This window comes from Dermacentor silvarum, chromosome 3, assembly GCF_013339745.2.
Source record: "Dermacentor silvarum isolate Dsil-2018 chromosome 3, BIME_Dsil_1.4, whole genome shotgun sequence".
Taxonomy (NCBI): domain Eukaryota; kingdom Metazoa; phylum Arthropoda; class Arachnida; order Ixodida; family Ixodidae; genus Dermacentor; species Dermacentor silvarum.
In genome coordinates this window covers 31,148,347-31,174,605 of record NC_051156.1, presented here as the reverse complement: position 1 = coordinate 31,174,605, position 26,259 = coordinate 31,148,347, and the positions used below count along the sequence as shown (strand labels likewise).

Here is a 26,259-nt window from a genome sequence, read left to right as displayed (position 1 = left end):
ACGTTGAACAGAACGGTAGAGACCGGGCCAGAAAAAGCGCCGCCGTACACGGTCATATATCCTGGAACCACCAAGGTGGCCGGCTGTTGGTACATCATGCAGTTGCTCGAGTACGGTCGCCCGAAGATGTGCGGGAACGACGAGTAGTAGTTCCTGTCCCTCGGGGTGCATGTTACGGCGATATAATGTGCCATTTACAATGACAAACATGCGTAGTGACCGGTCCGGCAAACCAGACTGCAGGCCGTTGATGAGATCGTTTAGAGACGTGTCGCGCCGTTGCTCGTCACCAATGTGGCTGAAAGCAGAGAGCGAGAAAATGTCGGGCGGTGTAACCTCCGTGGTAGCTTCGGGGGCATCAACGGGGTGCCGATACAAGCAGTCAGCGTCCTGGTGTAGTCGGCCAGACACCACAGTGTACTTGAATTCCTGGAGGCGTAGAGCCCAGCGACCTAGACGCCCAGTGGGGTTCTTGAGGCTCGAATGCCAGACAGAGCGTGGTGGTCAGTGGTAACATTAAAAGGCCGCCCCTACAAGTAGGGGCGAAATTTGCTAACTGGCCAAACAAGAGCGAGGCACTCGCGCTCGGTAATGGAATAATTGCACTCGGCAGGGGAAAGAAGCCGGCTGGCGTACGCAATAACTCGATGAGATCCACGTTGGAATTGGGCTATAACAGCACCAATGCCTCGCCACTCGCGTCTGTGCGTACATGTTGGAGCATTGGGATCAAAGTGGGCGAGAATCGGCGGGTAGTGAGTAGCGTGATAAGGTGTGAAAAGGCTTTGGCTTGAGCCAAACCCCACACAAACTGAGCGTCTTTCCTGAGAAGATCTGTTAGTGGACGGACTATGTCTGCAAAAATTCTGACAAATCGGCGGAAATACGAGCACAAGCCCACAAAGCTCCGAACATCCTTGGCACAAGTTGGAACAAGGAACTCGATGACAGCATGAACCTTGGCGGGGTCGGGACGGACGCCAGTTAAATCGACGAGATGCCCGTGGATGGTAATTTGGCGGCGACCGAAGTGGCATTTCGAATAATTAACTTGTAACCCAGCCGTACGAAACACCGACAGGATGGATGAAAGACGTGTGAGGTGTGTGGCAAATGTCGGGGAGAACACGATCACGCCGCCCAGGTAGCACAGGCAGATAGACCATTTAAAGCTGTGCAACATTGTGTCCATCATTCCCTCGAATGTGGCCGGCGCATTGGACAAGCCAAATGGCATAACTTTGAACTGATAGAGGCCGTCAGCTGTAATAAATGCTGTTTTTTCACGGTTCCTGTCGTCCACGGCGATCTGCCAGTAACCAGAGCGCAGGTCAATGAATGAAAAATAGGTCGCGCCGTGAAGGCAATCCAGAGCGTCATCAATTCGTAGAATAGGATATACATCCTTCTTGGTGATCTTATTGAGATGCCGATAATCAACTCAAAATCGCCAACTGTTGTCTTTCTTTTTAACTAAGACAACAGGGAAAGCCCATGAACTCGCGGACGGATCAATAATGCCTTTTGAAAGCATCTTGCCAACCTCTTGTTGAATAACTTGGCGCTCGGATGGTGACAAGCAATGTATGGATGCGATGTTTGACGACAGAGGTTTGACCTAAGGGACGGCCGTCAAAGTCGAAGATGTTGGAGTATGTGACGAGCAAATGACGGAGGTCGTCTACTTGGGAGGGCAGAAGGTCGGGGCAATCATCTTTGTGATAGCGCTCTGTACCGACGGAGAAGTGGGCGCGTCGTCGGACAAAATTGCTGACGTAGGATCAGGTGACAGTGATGAAATCTGGCACTCGTCTGATGGTGACACGGTGGCCAAAACTATGCCTTGGGGAATAACTTGAGGACAGAGCCCGAAGTTCAAGAACGGGCAGGCAAGTCTGATTGGTCGCAACAGTCCCAACAGTGTGTGGAAAGGAAATGTTGTGCGACAAAAGGACACTAGTAGATAGAGTAACCACATAGTCACCATCCGGTACACTGGGACAGGGTACAGCGACAATACAGGTGAGTGCTAGGGGCGGCAAACGAACAAACTCGGCATAAGAGAGCTGGCTCTCGACTACGTCAGGGGCGTCTAGCAGTGGCGTAGCCAAGGGGGGGGGGGGGTTGGGGGGGTTCAAACCCCCCCCGAAATTTTTTGCACCCCCCCCCCCCCACTAACCCACCCTTTGCTCTCGTCGCTTCGCGCTGACATATTTCAAGAAACCGGTGCTACTTTCACACTTTCATTCCTGGGCGCTTCCGTTTGGGTTGGTAATTTACAGGGAATCATGTCTGCATATGGAAAAAAACTGTCACGGTGTTTGTCAAGGCCTTGACACTCTGTGAGGTTTTGGGCGCGAATGTGGCGGCCGCATTCTGAAACAACAAATGCGCAACAAATGAAGCAACAAATGCGGCAGCCGCATTTTAGATGAAGGCGAAAATGCTCGAGGCCCGTTTACTTAGATTTAGGTGCACGTTAAAGTCCCCAGGTGGTAGAAATTTCCGGTATACATTTCCGCCGCTTCCCTTCAGGTGCCGGTTAGGCCGCGTTCGCGTAGGAACTTGGTCTCGAAGCTGGCGGAAGCGGCAAAATCTTGCAAAAATCCGCCCGCCTAGGCGGCAAAACAGGCAGAAAAACAGGCGGCGAGCCCAATTGGTCTCGGACCGATTTTTTCGCCATGGCGAAGCGGAAACGTGGCGGAAAGTCGTTCTGCTCGACCGGAAGCTACACTAGCATGTAAACTTCCGGTCGTAACATTGAACATGGCACCAAAAGTGTAGGCTGCAATGCTGATCGACGCGATCAAGAACCACCCCTTGCTCTACGACAAGAGAAGCACTAAAACGTACTGTCAGCAATACTCGCGATAGTATTCAACTTCGCGCGACCGGAGGTGCGGCAACGAAGCCAACGGAGTCGCGTGACCCAACTTCTCGCGCTTTTGCAAAGCCAGGCGAACCCACCACCGCCATTTCCGAGGTTTTCTTGTCTTCCGTTTATTCATTGTCCATTTCTAGAAAACAAGTAGGTAGAAGTATAAAAGCCATTTCTTCTTCCACTTCCATGACAGACAATAGTTAGGCAGATTCATCGTTGGCGCTCCATAATTCTCCTCGCACGTGTACGGTATGTTGCAGAAGTCGCGGGGTGCTTTTCTCGTCGCGACGATAGATTGGGAGCGTAGGTCTCACGTATAGGACGCGCAGGCTTCGGCGAGCCTCAACACAAAGGGCCAGCCCGGGTTTTAGCTTTGGTGTTCCCGTTGCCACTTTCGTGTCCTGGAGGCGCCGAAAATAATACGAAATGATGAAATGTTATTACAACTTGTAAATAAAAGCTATTAAAGAAATATAATCACGCCTAGGCAGCAACCTGTGACACAGCGCTACCGCGCCCGTGTGAGGAGAATTACAGAACGCCAACGAGGAATTCACCGAAGGTCGCAGATGACACGCGAAATTGCGCAAGATGATCACTTTTGATGACGGGTGGGTCAGTGAATGAACATACCGCTCCAAATAATGCGATAATGAGCGCCACCACGCCGACAAACGTACGCAGACTAGATGGATGTGGACGAAAGCGGCAGCGGCGGCCGCGGTGGTAGCAAAACAAATGTGAACTTGGACATGCGCGGAAAAGATTTTCCGGCCGCTTTGGCCTTTCCGGCCGCTTTGGCCTCTCCACCCGCTTGCCGCTTCCCAAGTGTGAACGTAGCCATAGTCTGCAGCGCAAAACGTCTCTCGTTTGCGATTGCGCCCCTACGGAAGGCTGGTAGTTACTGTTGTGTTGCTGAATCTCAAACCAGCAATTACGAAAGGCTGGTAGTTGCTGTTGTGTTGTGGAATCCCAAACCAGCAATGTACACACCAAAGGGTTGATGCCAGCAGTGAAATTCCACCGACTCGCAACAGAATGCACGAAACAGACAGCCGACAAGCATGGATTACATGTGCGCAGTACAGCGTAAGTAAAGTCTTGTTGCAGGCGCTGACAGTTCTCGTCGGAGTTCACGCGTCCTGAGAAATTGATTATGTGCACTATGCACTGAACAAGACCGGAGTTCATTCCTGCATCACTAGTACACCAATCAGTCGAGATTCTGTGAGGTACAAGGCCGCTTCCTGTTCGCACCGGCCTAAGTGAAGCAGAAATGACTCGCACGCACTACTTAAAATGCGTACACATGCCATAACTATGCAGTGCGGTGAAATATTCAAAATATTCTGTACAATTCTGAATCTGTTGACGTAAATGCAAATGACGGCTGCACGCTCGCACACAGCGGAAGACACAGCGGCCCATGCACTTGCCGCAGGAAATGCAAGGCGACGAAAGCTTCGTAAAAAAAGCATTACTAGTTTTTGCGCGTATTTCAGTTTTCTAGCGCAAAGACGCAGCAAACAAGCTATTGCTATGGGAGTAGGTATATACCCTGCATGGTCACACGTGCATTTTCACGTGTATAGCCGTCCTTGACTTGTGAAACGCACTTCGCCCCGACGAGGACGACACCATCTACGCTTAACGGAGATTAACAATTAATGATGTCTTCTCCGATCGGGCGGGTCGTCTCAATGATGCGTTTTCGAAGACTGGTCCATTCAGTGGCGCGATGAGAGACGGTTGCTCCAAACGCCCACTGTACCTGTCGTACTTACAGTATTTTACTGAGCTTACATTACTTTTTACTTAATTTCTTCACAAGCACACAGTGCTAGAGCACCCATTATTACGTTGGGTGGCCCGCCCGAGCCCGATCAAAACTTTTATGGCGAGACCCGGGCCCGGCCCGGGCCCGGAAATAATCTACGTTACCCGCCCGGCCCGGCCCGCCACCCCTTTATCTTGGGCCCGAGGCCGGCCCGAGCCCGACTCTAAACCGGCCCGAACCCAGCCCGAGACCGAAAAATAATGTTTTTCAGAGTTGAGTCGCCCGAGAATAACTCACTGCACGTTACATGCACACGACCAGAAAGCCCGAGCCCGGCCCGGGCCCGGGTCAAAAAGCACACGCCGTGCCCGAGCCCAGCCCGAGCCCGTGAAAAAACAGTTCTACCCGGCCCGGCCCGGCCCACGGGCCCGGGCTTTCGGATAAGCCCGAGCCCGTGCAGTGCTCTAGCACACACACACGCGAGGGGGGAGGGGGGGGGTCCCATGTCTTTGATATACATACATAGAGGGTGCTTAAACTACGGATATTTATTATCGATCACGTCACGTAGAGGAAAGCAGACGCTTGCCCCCTCCCCCCCCCCCGGTCGGGCCGATGAACCCCCCCCGAAAAAAATTTCTGGCTACGCCCCTGGCGTCTAGTAAAGGGGAAAAGTCAAGTTGAACGACACCGGCCTAGCAGTCAATTACAGCGGAGTGGTCAGTGAAGAAATCGAGTCCAAGGATTACGTCATGAGGGCAATGGCGAAGAACATGAACCAACACGTAAGTGTGGCGGCCAGCGACGCTCACGCGTGCGGTGCACATTACAAGCGCGACCGGAGTTCCGCCGTCAGCGACACGCACAATGCAGGGGCGGTATTCTGTAAGAGTCTACCTAGTGGACTGTCCATTTCGAGGACCGTTGCTTCGCTTCTGCTTGACGTGCAGGAAGGAGACTGGCTGGCACCTTCCTGCACGTCAAGTTGCAGCGAATCAACGGTCGCAGAAATGGCGAAATGGACAGTCCGCTAGGTAGACTCTTAAAGAATACCGCCCCAGGACTCTGCGGGTGTTAGCACTTTGTGTAAGCGTTCACGGAAATCAGAGCTCATGATACAAATATGTGCACCGATGTCGATAAGGGCAGTAACGGGTAGACCATCCACTTCTGCGGCAAGTTGGTTCTCGTGCGTGGGCCAGGTTAAAAGAGGCTTTGCAGGTCGTGGGTCCAATGCAGCGTCACCTCCGGGAGCTGCATTCCTCAGTTTTCCTGGGAAGAGCGGCCAGAGGGGTGTGGCGATGAATTGCGGTGGGGCAGAGGGGACCGGGAACGACGATCGTGCGGAGAAGATGAACGGCTGGAGCTGCGGGTTAGTACAGGAGCGTCTCGGAGCGGTGAGTTGTTACGAGCGGGAAACTGCAGGGGCCGATTGTGGTCGCGACGAATGTCAAAAAATGAGCGAGGGGAGGAAGGTTGGCGATACCGGCAGTAACGGGAAATATGTTCAACGCCGCGACAATGAAAACATATGGGCTTACAGTCCTGGGTTCTCCACTGGGCTGGATCACGATAGCAGCGCATCATTGCTGTATTTCTGTAAGGCGGAATAACAGAACTGACCCGAGGGTGAGGTAGGGAGGCAATAGGCTGGAGTCCTGCGTGAGCCAGCTCTTCCCTCACGATGGCTTGGATTACAGAGGCTGTCGGTCGGGAATCGTCGGAAGGGCGTGCAAAGTAGGAAGGTGGCAACGCCGCCTGAATTTCACGACGAACGATGCGGACAAGGCTATCGGTGGTCGGTTGCTGATTGGGCGGCTGAACGTCCGCGCAGGACGCTGTAGAGGCCGTTTTTGGAAGCCGCATGAATTGTTAGGCGATGCGGCGACTCCTCAGTGCTTCAAAACGCCGGCATTCCTTGATAACGTCTTCAACGATCGAGCAGTCCTTTGAGACCACCAAGTTGAAACCACCAAAATGCTATATAGACTACCCAGTGCCCAAAGTTGGCCGACAGTTGGTTTCGAACTGGGTTCACTCAGTACAGAAGCGCAATGCTTTACTATATGAACTACCCAATGACCAAAGCTGGGACGACGGTAGTTTGTAACCGGGTTCCCTCGGCCCAGCAGCGCAATGTTCCCTTTATATGGACTACCCAGTTCCCCAAGTTGGCCGACAGTTGGTTTCGAACAGGGTTCACTCAGTACAGAAGCCCAATGTTTTACAATGTGGACTACCCAATGACCAAAGCTTGGACGACGGTGGTTTGTAACCGTGCTCCCTCGGCCCAGCAGCACAATGTTCTCTTTATAGGGACTACCCAGTGCCCCAAGTTGGCCGACAGTTGGTTTCGAACAGGGTTCACTCAGTACAGAAGCGCAATGCTTTACAATATGGACTACCCAATGACCAAAGCTGGGACGACGGTGGTTTGTAATCGGGTACCCTCGGCCCAGCAGCCTAATGTTTTCTTTATAGGGACTACCCAGTGCCCCAAGTTGGCCGACAGTTGGTTTAGAACCGAGTTCACTCAGTACAGAAGCGCAATGCTTTACTATATGAACTACCCAATGACCAAAGCTGGGACGACGGTGGTTTGTAACCGTGCTCCCTCGGCCCAGCAGCACAATGTTCTCTTTATAGGGACTACCCAGTGCCCCAAGTTGGCCGACAGTTGGTTTCGAACAGGCTTCACTCAGTACAGAAGCGCAATGCTTTACAATATGGACTGCCCAATGACCAAAGCTGGGACGACGGTGGTTTGTAATCGGGTACCCTCGGCCCAGCAGCACAATGCGTTCTTTATAGGAACTACCCAGTGCCCCAATTTGGCCAACAGTTGGTTTCGAACCGGGTTCACTCAGTACAGAAGCCCAATGTTTTACAATGTGGGCTACCCAATGACCAAAGCTTGGACGACGGTGGTTTGTAATCGTGTTCCCTCGGCCCAGCAGCGCAATGCGTTCGTGGGCACGATGCCGGATCGGCAATGGAGCGCTTACCTTTCGTACTGTTCCAGGCTGCCCTGTTCCTTAGCTCATCGCTACCTTCGTGTCTCCACCTGCCCTGTCTAAAACGCGGACCAACCAGTGGATTGGACGCAACAGCCCCACCTACAGGACCATCCGGATGATAACCAGTTCTTCGGCTGGCAACCACGGTCATTCGCCACCAGCGATACAACTAGCAGCGCTGACCATACGGAATATAAGCCGCTGCCCGTGAACGCCCCTCTGGGGCACGACGCCACATCGGCAATCAGTGGCGTAGCCAGAAATTTTATTCGGGGGGGGGGGGTAATCTATTCCGGTGCTAAAACCTAAAACACTCCCTCGATGTCGTTGGCATACTTGTTTATGTACCTTGCACAAACAGTAGGCTGTTCGATTCCAGCGATGTCCGTCGTCTCGTTAGGAAGTATGGAGAAGCAGCCTGCTTTTGCATTTGGGCTTTCTTTGATAATTTCACCACAAATTTCTATAATTTGGTTTTGCGCATCTGGGCTTAAATACGAGGCATTACTGGGGCAACTATGTATCTCCACAATCAGCTCGCATGCGAAGAAGCGCTCTGAAAATACCTGTATTTTCAGCGGGGGCTATGCTTAAATCCATAGGGCCACTGTCCCTGTGGCCACGGAGAGCCAGACCTTGTCGCCCGCAAAAACAAAAAAAAATCCTCAATAATAGGCCGTTTACTTCCTTCTGTGTTCTCATAGTTTACTTTGCCTGCCCTTGTCCAGCTGATCGATCACATTGGGCACGCTTCCTGAAAATATTTGGAGAAAATTATCAGCTGCTAGCTGACAGTCACGGTGATATTTAGTATTTTCGTGTGTGTGGAAGATTGCGAGCGCGTGCTTCCATTTCTGGAACGACTTGGACACGAGGACTCCAGTGCGCGCATGTTGGCCCAAGTTAATAAAGACATTAACACCATAAAGTTCCAAAATGAAAAATCTCTTAAAGCACGTCTTTGGAAATGTCATTGCACCTTTCGCGTGAATAGTTTGAGAACTTTATACCCATAAAGTTTCGTAATTGAAATTCATGCGCTCCGTAGATTCCGCGGCCGCTGCGAGATGCCGCAACGCGCCCGCTCGCTATCGAAAAGCCCTTGAAAGTTTGTGCTCGGTTGGGGCTCCTTGCGTTACGTGACTCCAAGCGCAAGGGCGCTGCCATGAAATCCAGCCCGAATACGCAATGTTCGTGCTGAAATGTCATTTTGATCGTGAAAGAGACATTGTAGACAAAATTCAGAATGATTCTCTGCATCAGAGGTAGTTTTGGTCGGCGGTGCATGCCAGCACAAAAAAATTTCGGGGGGGAGGGGCTGAAGCCCCACAGCCTCCCCCCCCCCTGGCTACACCCCTGTCGGCAAGGGAGCGCTTACCTTGCGTACTGTTCCAGGCTGCCCTGTTCCTTGGTTCATCGCTACCTTCGTCGGCACCGGACGCGGTCTCCACCTGCCCTCTACAAAACGTGGACCAACCGGTGGATTGGACGCAACAGGCCCACCTACAGGACCATCCGGATGATAAGCAGTTCTTCGGCTGGCAACCACTGCCATTCACCACCCGCGATACTACTATCAGCGCTGGCCATACGGAATATAAGCTGCTGCACGACGCCGCATCGGCAATGGAGCGCTTACCTTTCGTACTGTTCCAGGTCCGTTACCTTGATTATTGCAGTTGCTAAAAAGCAATCGCTGCCTGTTCTTGGTGTCGTGCCTCAGAGAGGGGTTATTTGGCGTAGAAATATGTGAAGGTATTGTACAACGTTGTTTAAGAGGCCTACTGCTAATTCTTTCCGGAGACGTGGAAAGTAACCCCGGACCCAATCCTAATGACGTACTGACTACGGTGCTGGAACTGTACAAGAGATCGAATCCGCTCAAGATGGAATTCGAAGGGATCTGAGAGAGTTGAAGCTGTGGCAAGCGTCAGTAGATATTGAGCTGAAACAATTGTCTTCTAGGCTCCGCACCGTTGAAGTCGACGTTTCAGACTTAAAAAAGAACCCCGCTACGTCGTCAGCTGTTTCTCCTGGTGCGGCTTCCAGCGCCATACCTCATCAACTGAAAACAATAGAATCGCGTTGCAATGACGCATAAAACCGGCTTAGACGCAGTAACTTGCTATTTTTCGGCATTCCTGATGATATTTCTGAGACGTGGTCAAGTGCGGAAACAAAAGACCTGTCCAAGGATAATTTCAGCATAACGATTGATTCATCCAAAATAGAGCGGGCACACCGCATTGGTAAATACGACTCAGGAAAATGCAGGCCAGTCATGGTGAAAGTGACGTTCTTTAAAGATAAGCAACAGATAATTGGAAACAGTCCCAAGCTCAAAGGAACCAACTTTGGGGTGCGCGAAGATTTTTTATTCCAGACACGACTGGCTAGGAAGAAGTTGCTGGAATTCGCTAAACCAAGGAAGGTTCCGTTCAAGCTTAATCTTGATAAGCTAAGAATAAATGACCGCGTTTAGGTATACGACGCCGCTAACGACGCCGTAGCACTAGTATTCAGCATAGGAAAGGTGCAGCTCGGCGACACGTGTCATCAAAAACAAATGTTTGCTTTATCGTAATAACACTGAACACTGCCAGCTATCTTAATGCTTCACTAACATACGCAGCATCCTTCCTAAACGCATCGAAATTTGTTCATATCTGGACAACTGTGAATGTGGCATTTTAGTACTAACCGAGACGTGGCTGCATCAAGAGATTAGGAACGACGAAGTCCTGCCCGATTTCAATAACTGCACTATCTACCGAAATGACAAGAACGACAAAAGGGGAGGTGGGGTGTTGATTGCAGTAAAACAGCATATAACGTCATTTCCCGTTATTGTTCCCAGTCAATTAGAGATTTTGTGGGTTTGCATCACATCGTCATCTACTAAACGTCTTCTAGGAGTCTGTTACAGACCCCCAGACAGTCCCTAATCCTTTGTCTCCGATTTGCATAACCTCGCTGAAATAAAAGCTAAATTTCCAAAATCAAGTATTTGCCTACTTGGCGACTTCAACTATCCCGAACCTGACTGGCCTAGCTTAAGTTCTGGAAAGCGTGACGGCACTATATTCATTCAATTAACTCTGGATTTCTCATTGGTCCAATTAGTTAATCAGCCTACCCGAGGCTACAACACGCTCGACCTCGTCCTCGCGTCATTCCCTGACAGTTTTAGCGCTCTTTCTTGTTCTGAGGGATTTAGTGATCATGTGCTGCTGAATTTCATGATTTCCATTTCTTCATGCACACGTGCACTAACACTTAAACGTATTTTTGATTATAACCGTGCTGGCTACAATGCTATTAATCTCGGCTTGCAAAATTTTTGTGACGCATACCTTCCGACGTTTTTTCAGCATTCGGTCAATGACAACTGGCTTTGATTCAAGCAGTTTACTGGAATTAACCCACTCTCATATACGATTACGCTCCTTTCGCATGAACGCGTCTAAACCATGGTTTAATCGAATATTGCGTGCACTAAAAAACAAGAAAAAGCGACTGTTCAAAGCAGCTTAGCGCCTAGGCACACAGGCTTCATGGCAGAAACATAGAATCGCCGATACAGACTATTGCAGTGCTATCCGTAAAGCCAAGTTTAAATATTATTCCCACGACCTTCAATAGCTTATGACGCACAACCCCAAAAATTCTGGAAAACGATGTCGCCCGCTAACACTCCGGCTCTTATTTCCTTGGTAAATGACACTGGTGCTCCAATTAATCAAGAAGAATGTCCTACTGTATTCAATAACTATTTTCCTTCAGTGTTCAGGCAGGAAGACCATTCCACTATGCCACCATTAAAAGATGTACACAACCAATACATGAGCCCCATAGAAACTAGTGTCACCGGCATTGCATCATTGATAAATAATCTCAAGATATCAACTTCCGCCGCTGTTGATGATATTAATCAAAAATACTCAAAAACACTCTCATACATTCAAGCAATAATCTCTGTTATATCTTCTCCTAACAACAGGAGAAATTGCAAACGACTGGAAAATTGGCAAGATTATCCCGATCTTCAAATCAGGTGATAAAACAAACGCACGCACGTAATTATCGCCCCATTTCATTGACATCAGTTTCATGCAAGATCCTCGAACACATCATCGTATCAGGCGTTGCGCAGCATCTCGACAGTAATATTTCTTTTTTACAAACCAGCATAGGTTCAGGAAAGGCTTCTCGTGTGAAACTCAACTGCTAGAATTTACTAACGAACTGCTACACAATGTGGACGAGAACTTTCAAAGAGACTGCATATTCTTAGACTTCTCAAAAGCATTTGACCGTGTCGCGCATTCACGTTTAATAGCTAAAATGACTTCCCTTAACCTAGACTCATCAACAACCTCATGGATAAAGAATTTCCTGTCATCTCGCGAACAATTCACAGCTGTTAACGATCACTGATCTCCATTTATCGATGTACTATCTGGTGTACCTCAAGGTAGCGTCCAGGGCCCGTTGCTCTTCCTCATTTACATTAATGACTTGCCATCTAACATTACATCAACCATTCGTTTGTTCGCAGATGACTGCATCATTTATCGCAAAATTCTTTTATGTTCAGATCATCTAGCACTCCAAAGTCACCTCGATCACATAACCGCTTGGTGCACATCATGGCAAATGTCACTTAACACCGAAAAATGCAAGCTCATGATATTCAGCCGGAAAACAGAATAATAATTTAGTGTCCCGCACACTTTCATATGAATACCTAGGCGTTCATTTCACGAGTAACCTCAGCTGGTCCACCCACATGCAGAAAGTAACTGCCAAAGCATCGCGCACATTAGGATATCGGAAACGTATTCTCCATGGAACTCCTGCCACTGCGCGACAGCTCGCCTATCAAACATTTGTTCGTCCGCAACTCGAGTACGCATCACCCATTTGGTGACCTCATCAGGCTTATTTAATTAATTCCCTCGAATTGGTTCAAAATCGTGCCGCACGTTTTATTTCCAGGAACTACAACCGTCACTCAAGCGTATCAAACATTAAATCATCGCTCTCCCTTTCAACATTACAATCAAGGAGAATAATCGTCCTAATCTGTCTATTCCACAAGATAGTCTATAGCGTCAATCATTCAACGCTGCCTCTTGCACAGCCTTACCGCACCTCCCGTTGTTTAAACAGCCCTTTAAGCTTCCAACGCATTTCTGGTAGAACCGTTGCATTTAATTCATTGGCTTTGCCGCGGGCTATCATTCACTGGAATGGTCTTCCTGAGCACATCGTGAATATCCGTGATCCAGCTAGTTTTAGGGCCGAAGTAATGGCCATTTTTTTCTAAATACTAATGCGTTATTAGATGCGAAGCAGTTTATGGTCGGGGCTATGTCTCTCCCTCCATCCACCGTGCGGCGTCCACACCCCTACTCCGCATGCGCATCCTCCTCCCCATCCTCTCCTCTACATCTCTCATATCCTCTCCTCTCGGCATTTCTCCTCTCCTCTCCGACGCTCCTCTCCTCTCCGGATTGCGCAACGAATGGCAACACCTGCGGCTCCACGCGCGATACTGCGAAGCAGCTTAGGTTAGAGGCGCGACGGTAGGCGCTGCATACTCTGCCGGGGGGGGGGGGGGGCACTGTAGCTCGCGGTACAATGACGCGCGCGCGCTCCGCTCTTTTCGTTCTCCTCTCGCAACGCACGGTAAATATAACGGTAGCTACGTACCGCAACATAACGGCAACGACGAACTGAAAGCTAATGGGAACTTGAGTCCACCCCACGGCTGCTTCGCATACTACTCAGGGTTCCCCTACGGGAAGATGGTGTAATTTTTAACTATTGTATAATATTGTGTTTACTTTTCAGTGATGGGTACTGACAGTCAATAAGGATTGTTTTGCATGGTCATGTTACTTATGCTCCTGACCTTACCCCTATCTATGTTTCCCCCCCTCACATAATGTTCCAATGCTGGAGCCTGTGAGGGAACGTGAATAAATAAATATATGGGCTACCCATTGCCCCCATTTGGCCGACAGTTGCTTTCGAACCAGGTTCACTCAGTACAGAAGCGCGATGCTTTACAATATGGACTACCCAATGACCAAAGCTGGGACGACGGTAGTTTGTAACCGGGTTCCCTCGACCCAGTAGCACAATGCTTTCTTTATAGGACTACCCAGTGCCCCAAGTTGGCCGACAGTTGGTTTCCAACTGGGTTGACTCTGTACAGAAGCGCAATGCTTTACAGTATGGACTACCCAATGACCAAAGCTGGGACAACGGTGGTTTGTAACCGGGTTGCCACGGCCTAGCAGCACAATGCTTTTTTATATGGACTCCCCAGTGCCCCAAGTTGGCCGACAGTTGGTTTCAACTGGGTTCACTCAGTACAGAAGCGCAATGCTTTACAGTACGGACTACCCAATGACCAAATCTGGGACAACGGTGGTTTGTAACCGGGTTGCCACGGCCTAACAGCACAATGCTTTTTTATATGGACTACCCAGTGCCCCAAGTTGGCCGACAGTTGGTTTCGTACCGGGTTCACTCAGTACAGAAGCGCAATGCTTTACAATATGGACTACCCAAAGACGAAAGCTGGGACGACGGTAGTTCGTAACCGTGCTCCCTCAGCACAGCAGCACAATGCTTTACTATATGAGCTGCCCAATGACGAAAGCTGGGACGACGGTGGTTCGTAACCGGGTTCCCTCAGCCCAGCAGCACAATGCTTTATTTATATGGACTAGGGAGTGACCCAAGTTGAGGTGACAGTTGGTTTTAAACCGGGTTCCCCAGCACAGCAGCACAATATTTTACTATATGATACCCAATGACCAAAGCTGGGATGAGGGTGGGTTTTCACTGGGTTCCCTTGGCCCGGCAGCACAATGTTCTCTTTATATGGACTACCCAGTGTCCCAAGTTGGCCGACAGTTGGTTTCAAACCGGGTTCACTCAGCACAGCAGCGCAATGCTTTACTATATCAACTACCCAATTACCAAAGCTGGGATGACGGAGGGTTTTCACTGGGTTCCCTTGGCCCAGCAGCACAATGTTCTCTTTATATGGACTACGCAGTGCCCTAAGTTGGTCGACAGTTGGTTTCGAACCGGGTTCGCTCAGTACATTAGCGCAATGCTTTACAATATGGACTACCCAATGACCAAAGCTGGGACGACGGTGGTTTGTAACCGGGTTCCCTCAGCCCAGCAGCACAATGCTTTATTTATATGGACTAGGGAGTGACCCAAGTTGAGGTGACAGTTGGTTTTAAACCGGGTTCCCCAGCACAGCAGCACAATATTTTACTATATGATACCCAATGACCAAAGCTGGGATGAGGGTGGGTTTTCACTGGGTTCCCTTGGCCCGGCAGCACAATGTTCTCTTTATATGGACTACCCAGTGTCCCAAGTTGGCCGACAGTTGGTTTCAAACCGGGTTCACTCAGCACAGCAGCGCAATGCTTTACTATATCAACTACCCAATTACCAAAGCTGGGATGACGGAGGGTTTTCACTGGGTTCCCTTGGCCCAGCAGCACAATGTTCTCTTTATATGGACTACGCAGTGCCCTAAGTTGGCCGACAGTTGGTTTCGAACCGGGTTCACTCAGTACAGAAGTGCAATGCTTTACTATATGAACTACCCTATGACCAAAGCTGGGACGACGGTGGTTTGTAAGCGGGTTCCCTCTGCCCAGCAGCACAATGCTTTCTTTAAATGAACTACCAAGTGCCCCAGGTTGTACGGCAGTTGGTTTCGAACCGGGTTCACTCAGTACAAAAGTGCAATGCTTTACAATATTGACTACCCGAAGACCAAAGCTGGGACGACGGTGGTTTGTAACCGGGTTCCCTTGGCTCAGCAGCACAATGCTTTATTTATATGGACTAGCCAGTGACCCAAGTTGAGGCGACAGTTGGTTTCGAACCGGGTTCCCTCAGCACAGCAGCACAATGCTTTGGTATATGGGCTACCAAATGACGAAAGCTGGGACGACGGTGGTTTGTAATCGGGTTCCCTCTGCCCAGCAGCACAATCCTTTCTTTATATGAACTACCCAGTGCCCCAAGTTGGCCGGCAGTTGGTTTCGAACCGGGTTCACTCAGTACAGAAGTTCAATGCTTTACAATATGGACTACCCAATGACCAAAGCTGGGATGACGGTGGTTTGTAACCTGGTTCCCTCGACAGAGCAGCACAATGCTTTATTTATATGGACTACCCAGTGCCCCAAGTTGGCCGCCAGTTGGTTTCGAACCGGGTTCACTCAGTACAGAAGTGCAATGCTTTACTATATGAACTACCCTATGACCAAAGCTGGGACGACGGTGGTTTGTAAGCGGGTTCCCTCTGCCCAGCAGCACAATGCTTTCTTTATATGAACTACCAAGTGCCCCAGGTTGTACGGCAGTTGGTTTCGAACCGGGTTCACTCAGTACAAAAGCGCAATGCTTAACAATACGGACTGCCCAATGACCAAAGCTGGGACGATGGTGGTTTATAACCGGGTTCCCTCGGCCCAGCAGCACAATTCTTTATTTATATGGACTAGCCAAGGACCCAAGTTGAGGCGGATATGGACTAGCATATGGGCCCAAGTTGAGGCGACATTTGGTTTCGAACCGGGTTCCCTCCACACAGCAGCACATCGTCCCAGCTTTGGTCATTGGTCATATAAAGAGAACATTGTGCTGCTTGGCCGAGGAAGCACGGTTACAAACTACCGTCGTCCCAGCTTCGGTCATTGGGTAGTTCATATAGTAAAGCATTGCACTTGTGTACTGAGTGAACCCGGTTCGAAACCAACTGCCGGACAACTTGGGGCACTGGGTAGTCCATATAAAAAAAGCACAATGCTTTACTATATGAACTACCCTATTACCAAAGCTGGGACGACGGTGGGTTCTCAGTGAGTTCCCTTGGCCCAGCACCACAATGATCTCATTATATGGGCTACCCAGTGCCCTAAGTTGGCCGACAGTTGGTTTTGAACCGGGTTGACTCAGTACAGAAGCGCAATGCATTACTATATGAACTACCCAATGACCAAAGCTGGGACGACGGTGGTTTGTAACCGGGTTCCTTCGGCCCAGCAGCACAATGCTTTCTTTATATGGACTACCCAGTACCCCAACATGACCGCCGGTTTGTTTCGAACCGGGTTGCCTTAGTATAGAAGCGCAATGCTTTACAATATGGACTACCCAATGACCAAAGCTGGGACGACGGTGGTTTGTAACCGGGTTCCCTCAGCCCAGACGCACAATGCTTTAATAATAAGGACTAGCCAGTGACCCAAGTTGAGGTGACAGTTGGTTTCAAACCGGGTTCCCTCAGCACAGCAGCACAATGCTTTACTATATGAGCTGCCCAATGATGAAAGCTGGGACGACGGTGGTTTGTAACCGGGTTCCCTCTGCCCTGCAGCACAATGCTTTCTTTATATGAAGTACCCAGTGCCCCAAGTTGTCCGGCAGCTGGTTTCGAACCGGGTTAACTCAGTACAGAAGCGCAATGCTTTACAATATGGACTACCCGAAGACCAAAGCTGGGACGACGGTGGTTTGTAACCGGGTTCCCTTGGCTCAGCAGCACAATGCTTTATTTATATGGACTAGCCAGTGACCCAAGTTGAGGCAACAGTTGGTTTCGAACCGGGTTCCCTCAGCACAGCAGCACAATGCTTTCGTATATGAGCTACCAAATGACGAAAGCTGGGACGACGGTGGTTTGTAATCGGGTTCCCTCTGCCCAGCAGCACAATCCTTTCTTTATATGAACTACCCAGTGCCCCAAGTTGGCCGGCAGTTGGTTTCGAACCGGGTTCACTCAGTACAGAAATTCAATGCTTTACAATATGGACTACCCAATGACCAAAGCTGGGATGACGGTGGTTTGTAACCTGGTTCCCTCGACACAGCAGCACAATGCTTTATTTATATGGACTACCCAGTGCCCCAAGTTGGCCGGCAGTTGGTTTCGAACCGGGCTCACTCAGTACAGAAGCGCAATGCTTTACAATATGGACTACCCAAAGACGAAAGCTGGGAGGACGGTAGTTTGTTACCGTGCTCCCTCGGCCCAGCAGCACAATCATTTCTTTATATGAACTACCCAGTACCCCAAGTTGGCCGGCAGTTGGTTTCGAACCGGGTTCACTCAGTACAGAAGCGCAATGCTTTACAGTATGGACTACCCAATGACCAAAGCTGGGACAACGGTGGATTGGAACCTGGTTCCCTCGACCCAGCAGCACAATGCTTTATTTATATGGACTACCCAGTGCCCCAAGTTGAGGCGACAGTTGGTTTCGAACCGGGTTCCCTCAGCACAGCAGCACAATGCTTTACTATATGAGCTACCAAATGAGGAAAGCTGGGATGACGGTGGTTTGTAACCGGGTTCCCTCTGCCCAGCAGCACAATGCTTTCTTTATATGAACTACCCAGTGCCCCAAGTTCGCCGGCAGTTGGTTTCGAACCGGGTTCACTCAGTACAGAAGCTCAATGCTTTACAATACGGACTACCCATTGACCAAAGCTGGGACGATGGTGGTTTGTAACCGGGTTCCCTCGGCCCAGCAGCACAACGCTTTCTTTATTTGGACTACCCAGTGCCCCAAGTTGGCCGACAGTTGGTTTCGAACCGGGTTCACTCAGTAGAGAAGCGCAATGCTTTACTATATGAACTACCCAATGACCAAAGCTGGGACGACGGTGATTTGTAAGCGGGTTCCCTCGGCCCAGCAGCACAATACTTTCTTTATAGGACTACCCAGTGCCCCAAGTTGTCCGACAGTTGGTTTCGAACCGGGTTCGCTCAGTACATTTGCGCAATGCTTTACAATATGGACTACCCAATGACCAAAGCTGGGACGACGGTGGTTTGTAACCGGGTTCCCTCAGCCCAGCAGCACAATGCTTTATTTATATGGACTAGCCAGTGACCGAAGTTGAGGTGACAGTTGGTTTCGAAGCGGGTTCTCTCAGCACAGCAGCACAATATTTTACTATATGAGCTACCCAATGACCAAAGCTGCGATGAGGGTGGGTTTTCACTGGGTTCCCTTGGCCCAGCAGCACAATGTTCTATTTATATGGACTACCCAGTGTCCCAAGTTGGCCGATAGTTGGTTTCGAACCGGGTTCACTCAGTAAAGAAGCGCAATGCTTTACTATATGAACTACCCAATGACCAAACCTGGAAACGACGGTGGTTTGTAAGCGGGTTCCCTCTGCCCAGCAGCTCAATGCTTTCTTTATATGAACTACCAAGTGCCCCAAGTTGTACGGCAGTTGGTTTCGACGGGAATTCAACGGCCGTGCTCACGTTGGTTTTGACGGGAATTCAGGGCGCAGGCTCCTTTTCCAAGCGTATCACCCCTGAAGGAAGCAAGGTGGCACCGTCTGCAGGCGGCCACAGCTAAATCCGCTCCTGTTTGTACTGCAGGTCCTATCATTCAGCGCATGTGCACAAGATGCAACAGTTGCTGGGCCTCCCCTGACCACGCTCACCGCTGCAGGCTTCAATAGAGGCTTTTATGCCCTGACCTTAACCGAAGTACCACCGTACTATCCCTGCTGCGGCCTTTTTTCGAGTATTGCCATGGGTCCAACGGCAGCCACATCGTCAACGTCAGCGAATGCTCTGTGTCACGCCCCCATCTTTCCTTTCGTCATTGGGCAAGGTGGCACCGTCAGCATGCGGCCAGAGATAAATCCGCTCCTGTTTGTACTGCAGGTCCTATCGTTCAGCGCATGTGCACGAGATGAAACAGTTGCTGGGCCTCCCGGGACCACGCTCATCGCTGCAGGCTTCAATAGAGGCTTTTCTGCCCTGAACTTCACCGAAGTAGCACCGTACTATCCCTGCTTCGGCCTTTTTTCGAGTATTGCCATGGGTCCAACGGCAGCCACATCGTCAACGTCAGCGAATGCTCTGTGTCACGCCCCCATCTTTCCTTTCGTCATTGGGCAAGGTGGCACCGTCAGCATGCGGCCAGAGATAAATCCGCTCCTGTTTGTACTGCAGGTCCTATCGTTCAGCGCATGTGCACGAGATGAAACAGTTGCTGGGCCTCCCCTGACCACGCTCACCGCTGCAGGCTTCAATAGAGGCTTTTCTGCCCTGAACTTCACCGAAGTACCACCGTACTATCCCTGCTGCGGCCTTTTTTCGAGTATTGCCATGGGTCCAACGGCAGCCACATCGTCAACGTCAGCGAATGCTCTGTGTCACGCCCCCAACTTTCCTTTCGTCATTGGGCAAGGTGGCACCGTCAGCATGCGGCCAGAGATAAATCCGCTCCTGTTTGTACTGCAGGTCCTATCGTTCAGCGCATGTGCACGAGATGAAACAGTTGCTGGGCCTCCCCTGACCACGCTCACCGCTGCAGGCTTCAATAGAGGCTTTTCTGCCCTGAACTTCACCGAAGTACCACCGTACTATCCCTGCTGCGGCCTTTTTTCGAGTATTGCCATGGGTCCAACGGCAGCCACATCGTCAACGTCAGCGAATGCTCTGTGTCACGCCCCCATCTTTCCTTTCGTCATTGGGCAAGGTGGCACCGTCAGCATGCGGCCAGAGCTAAATCCGCTCCTGTTTGTACTGCAGGTCCTATCGTTCAGCGCATGTGCACGAGATGAAACAGTTCCTGGGCCTCCCCTGACCACGCTCACCGCTGCAGGCTTCAACAGAGGCTTTTCTGCCCTGAACTTCACCGAAGTACCACCGTACTATCCCTGCTGCGGCCTTTTTTCGAGTATTGCCATGGGTCCAACGGCAGCCACATCGTCAACGTCAGCGAATGCTCTGTGTCACGCCCCCAACTTTCCTTTCGTCATTGGGCAAGGTGGCACCGTCAGCATGCGGCCACAGCTGAATCCGCTCCTGTTTGTACTGCAGGTTGGTGCATATCCTTCTTTTTCTAAATACAAAACGAGGTATAGGTGCCTGGTGGTGCTGCCTTGCCCAAGTGCTCTTTGTGTGTGCATTGCCGACTGTTTCGATAGCTTATGTATGCTTGTGCTATTACTCAGCGGTGATGTGGATTTGAATCCTGGTCCAGACGATCAACTTCTCAATATGCTCATTAGTGGCCAAAAAGAAATTCTCGAAAAGATAGGCGTAGTCTCTGTAAAACTTGACGACTACATTGCCCGAACAGACTCGCGTCTGAATTCCCTTGAAAGCGAACTGAAGCGCATTTCGTCATATAGTGCGCAATTTGACCACTGTGAAAAGGCGGTTAAGCAAATGTCCCAAGATTTTGCAGCATTACACTCTAAAATTGACGACCTGGAAAATCGCAGCCGGCGAAATAATCTAGTTATCTATGGGCTGAAGGAAACGGATGAAGAAACGCCAGCGTCGCTATGAGAGCAGGTGATCGACGATGTGTTCTCTAGTAAGATGGGCGTGAAGGTAGCTTGCGTAGAAAGAATTCGTCGAGTCGGTGCTAAAAAGCAAACCGGTAAACGACCAGTTATCTTACGGCTCTGTGATTATAATGTAAAAAACGAACTTTTCGAACATGCGCATAAACTAAAAGACACCGGCCTGTCTCTCAATAATGATTATTCTCATGAAGTACGTTTAAAAAGAAAGCATCTATGGGAATACGCCAAAGCAAAAAGAGAACAAGGCGGGCACTCTGTTAAGCTTATTCATGACAGGCTGATTATTGATGGTGCAACGTTTACATGGAACTCTGAAGCACATGAGATAGTGCGATACAGCAGGCGAAAGTGACGCACTCGCATTGTGAAGGAGCCACGTAATCTTCTCCGGTTGGTAACCAACTGCCGAAGTGTAAAAAATAAGGTCGGTGAACTAGAAGGGTTGATAAACAGCGTAGGTGCTGATATTGTTATTGGCACTGAATCTTGGCTTGATCCTACGGTAGCTGACCACGAGGTCTTTCCCAGCTATTTCACCGCATATCGCAAGGACAGATCTTCGCATGGCGGTGGTGTTTTTGTGCTCGTAAAGGCATCGCTTCAAGGATGCGCGCTTCGCGTTGACCAGAACCCTACAGAGTCCGTTTGGTGTCGAATTACACAAAACGATGGCATAAAGTTTGTTGTAGGAGCCTTCTATCGCCCGCCTGCTTCTGACCCTAACATATTAAACCAGCTGCTTAAAATTGCACGAACATTTTCTAAAGAGTGCATTATACTAGGTGGTGATTTTAACCTTCCTGGTGTCACGTGGAATAAAGGTCATTGTTTGTTGAACTCTAATACCGGAGCCCATGGTCAATTGAAAACATTGTCAGTTTCTCTTGGTTTTTATCAGCATGTTTCTCAGCCAACAAGAGGCCCCAATCTTCTTGACTTGTTGTTTTGCAATGTCCCGGATTTTTTGTCAAACGTGAGTGTTATTCCTGGTATAAGTGACCATGACGTTGTTGTTGCTAGATTGGCTATTGCTTCTCCGCCCCCCAAAATTAGGGAGTCCCGTACAATTTACCTTTACCACAAAGCAAACTACACTGAAATTTCAAAACAGTTGAACGACCACTATTTATCGTTCGAGTGTTTAGCTGATTCCCTAAATACTAATGAGCTATGGTTGATCTTTAAGAATCGTATACTCTCACTCACCCAAAGTTACGTCCCTTGTGTTCGAAGTAACAAAGTAAAGCGAAAAGGAAAGCCATGGATCAATGGCGACCTAATTCGACTGGTCCGACGATGCAAGAGAGCGTATTCAGAACATTTCAAAAGGAAAACGTTATCCTCTCTAAACAAATTACGGAATCTGACGGCACTGTATAAAACTAAATTAGCGGAGTGTAAAGACCGTTATTTTCAAAGCTTAGCCACTGATTTCAATAATAATAATAATAATAATAATAAGTTTTGGAAGTTCTTTAAGAGGTGCAGTGCGGAGTGTTCTGGGCTTCCAGATTTAAAACATATTGGTAGGGTAATTACCGATGACGTAGAAAAAGCTGCCGTATTTAATGATTTCTTCAAATCTGTATTCACTGCGGAGCCTCCGATTTCGCTTCGACCATCGTCAGAGAAATACGCAGCAATGGAGCCTATATTAATTTCCATGGAAGGTATAACAAAGCTTCTTGATATCATAGAAGAATGTAAAGCTACAGGACCGGATGGTATATCTCCTAGAATTTTGAAAAACTGCTCTCGAGGGTAGCTAAAAACCTTTTTGTAATATTCAACAAGTCTCTCAGTGAAGGCCAGTTACCTGACGACTGGAAGCTAGCGCACGTAGTACCAATTTTTAAAAAAGGTAGCAAAGCAGACGTGTGTTTTTATAGACCTATATCTCTCAGCCCACAGTGTTGTAAGACTTTCGAGCACATTATTTATACGGCCTTAATTAAGCTTATTACGTCAATAGGATTTCTAAATACTCAACAGCACGGATTTCGAAAAGGTTTTTCTTGCACAACTCAGCTACTCGAATTTTACCACGATATAGCCTCCAGTCTCGATTGTAGAGGATAGATTGATTGTTTATTTTTAGATTTTCAGAAGGTCTTTGACACTGTCTCGCATCAGCTATTATTACAGAAACTTGTTTACATTATTATTGATAACTCTGTTAAAGAATGGATAATGGACTATTTAACATCGCGGAAACAGCAAGTTGTTCTGAATGGTAAATGTTCTCCGTGTGTTGCTGTAACGTCTGGGGTTCCACAGGGTTCCGTACTCGGACCTCTGCTCTTCCTTATTTTTATTAATGATATTTCTAATGAAATCAAGTCCACTGTACGTCTGTTCGCTGATGATTGTGCACTGTACTGTAATGTGGAAAGTTGGGCGGATTGCATACAGCTGCTGGAAGATCTACATCGTATCAAAATGTGGTGCAGTTTAAACAGAATGAATTTGAACATTAATAAATGCGTGCATGTCAGCTTCACAAAAAAGTTAATAAACTGCGGTATCGCTACTATCTAGATAATCAAGTTGTTCGCCAGGAATCATCGTATAAGTATCTCGGAGTGACTTTATCTGAGGATGGATCATGGTCCGAGCACATTGACTGCATTGTGCGCAAGGCCGGAGCTTCACTTGGTTAACTTCGAAGGAATCTCAAGCACGTGGGAAGTCACCTCAAAGAGGCTGCAACAAAGCCTACGTAAGGCCATTACTTGAGGACGCCTGCCCTATGTGGGATCCGTCCCATTCCGTACGAATAAAAGCGCTGGAACGCATTCAGTCAAGCGCTGCAAGGTATGTCCTGGGGCGGTACAATCGGTTTGATAGTGCAACGGAATTAAAGAGAAATCTAGGATGGACTCCTCTAAGCGAACGCCGCAAGAATCTTCGTCTCAAGCTTTTTTACACTATATATCATAATCAAACTGGAATCAAGGCCTCATCATATCTGCGTCCTCCATATTATTTATCCACCCGAAGAGACCATGTGTTCAAATGTCGGGAATATGCCACCAGGACTAACCTTTTTAAGTTTTCTTTCTTTCCGAGGACCATATCGGAGTGAAATTTGTTACCGGATGAGGTTGTGAGCCAAAACTCTGTTAATTTGTTTTTCTCTGTATTATGCCCCTCGCAATAATGCCAATGGCGCTGCGAGTTTTGTTTGAATAAAGAATAAAGAATAAACCGGGTTCACTCAGTACAATAGCGCAATGCTTTACAATATGGACTACCCAATGACCAAAGCTGGGACGATGGTGGTTTGGAACCGGGTTCCCTCGGCCCAGCAGCACAATGCTTTATTTATATGGACTAGCCAGTGACCCAAGTTGAGGCGACAGTTGGTTTCGAACCGGGTTCCCTCCACACAGCAGCACATCGTCCCAGCTTTGGTCATTGGTCATATAAAGAGAACATTGTGCAGCTGGGCCGAGGGAGCACGGTTACAAACTCCCGTCGTCCCAGCTTCGGTCATTGGGTAGTTCATATAGTAAAGCATTGCGCTTCTATACTGAGCCCGGTTCGAAACCGACTGTCGGCCAACTCAGGGCACTGGGTAGTCCATATAAAAAAAGCGCAATGCTTTACTATATGAACTACCCAATTACCAAAGCTGGGACGACGGTGGGTTTTCAGTGGGTTCCCTTGGCCCAGCACCACAATGATATCTTTATATGGGCTACCCAGTGACCTGAGTTGGCCGACAGTCGGTTTCGTAACGGGCTGACTGAGTACAAAAGCGCAATGCATTACTATATGAACTACCCAATGACCAAAGCTGGGACGACGGTGGTTTGTAACCGGGTTCCTTCGGCCCAGACGCACAATGCTTTAATTATATGGACTAGCCAGTGACCCAAGTTGAGGTGACAGTTGGTTTCGAACCGGGTTCCCTCAGCACAGCAGCACAATGCTTTACTATATGAGCTGCCCAATGACGAAAGCTGGGACGACGGTGGTTTGTAACCGGGTTCCCTCTGCCCAGCAGCACAATGTTGTCTTTATATGAACTACCCAGTGCCCCAAGTTGTCCGGCAGTTGGTTTCGAACCGGGTTCACTCAGTACAAAAGCGCAATGCTTTACAATATGGACTACCCGAAGTACAAAGCTGGGACGACGGTGGTTTGTAACCGGGTTCCCTCGGCTCAGCAGCACAATGCTTTATTTATATGGACTAGCCAGTGACCCAAGTTGAGGCGACAGTTGGTTTCGAACCGGGTTCCCTCACCACAGCAGCACAATGCTTTAGTATATGAGCTACCAAATGACGAAAGCTGGGACGACGGTGGTTTGTAACCGGGTTCCCTCTGCCCTGCAGCACAATCCTTTCTTTATATGAACTACCCAGTGCCCCAAGTTGGCCGGCAGTTGGTTTCGAACCGAGTTCAGTCAGTACAGAAGTTCAATGCTTTACAATGTGGACAACCCAATGACCAAAGCTGGGATGACGGTGGTTTGTAACCGGGTTCCCTCTGCCCAGCAGCACAATGCTGTCTTTATATGAACTACCCAGTGCCCCAAGTTGTCCGGCAGTTGGTTTCGAACCGGGTTCACTCAGTACAGAAGCGCAATGCTTTACAATATGGACTACCCGAAGACCAAAGCTGGGACGACGGTGGTTTGTAACCGGGTTCTCTCAGCCCAGACGCACAATGCTTTAATTATATGGACTAGCCAGCAACCCAAGTTAAGGTGACAGTTGGTTTCGAACCGGGTTCCCTCAGCACAGCAGCACAATGCTTTACTATATGAGCTGCCCAATGACGAAAGCTGGGACGACGGTGGTTTGTAACCGGGTTCCCTCTGCCCAGCAGCACAATGCTGTCTTTATATGAACTACCCAGTGCCCCAAGTTGTCCGCCAGTTGGTTTCGAACCGGGTTCACTCAGTACAGAAGCGCAATGCTTTACAATATGGACTACCCGAAGACCAAAGCTGGGACGACGGTGGTTTGTAACCGCGTTCCCTCAGCCCAGACGCACAATGCTTTAATTATATGGACTAGCCAGTAACCCAAGTTAAGGTGACAGTTGGATTCGAACCGGGTTCCCTCAGCACAGCAGCACAATGCTTTACTATATGAGCTGCCCATTGACGAAAGCTGGGCCGACGGTGGTTTGTAACCGGGTTCCCTCTGCCCAGACGCACAATGCTTTAATTA

The 26,259-nt window shown here is 49.1% G+C and overlaps 1 protein-coding gene across 1 annotated transcript in view; it reads left to right on the top strand.

Annotated features, from left to right (window-relative positions):
* Positions 1–25,602, top strand: part of LOC125944206 (uncharacterized) — a 459,580-nt gene extending 433,978 nt beyond the window's left edge. The window contains exons 3-4 of the mRNA XM_049664526.1: positions 19,710–20,582; positions 25,447–25,602. Coding sequence (XP_049520483.1) covers positions 19,710–20,582; positions 25,447–25,602 — 1,029 coding nt within the window. The remainder of the gene's footprint in view (positions 1–19,709; positions 20,583–25,446) is intronic.
* The last annotated feature ends 657 nt before the right edge of the window (positions 25,603–26,259 follow it).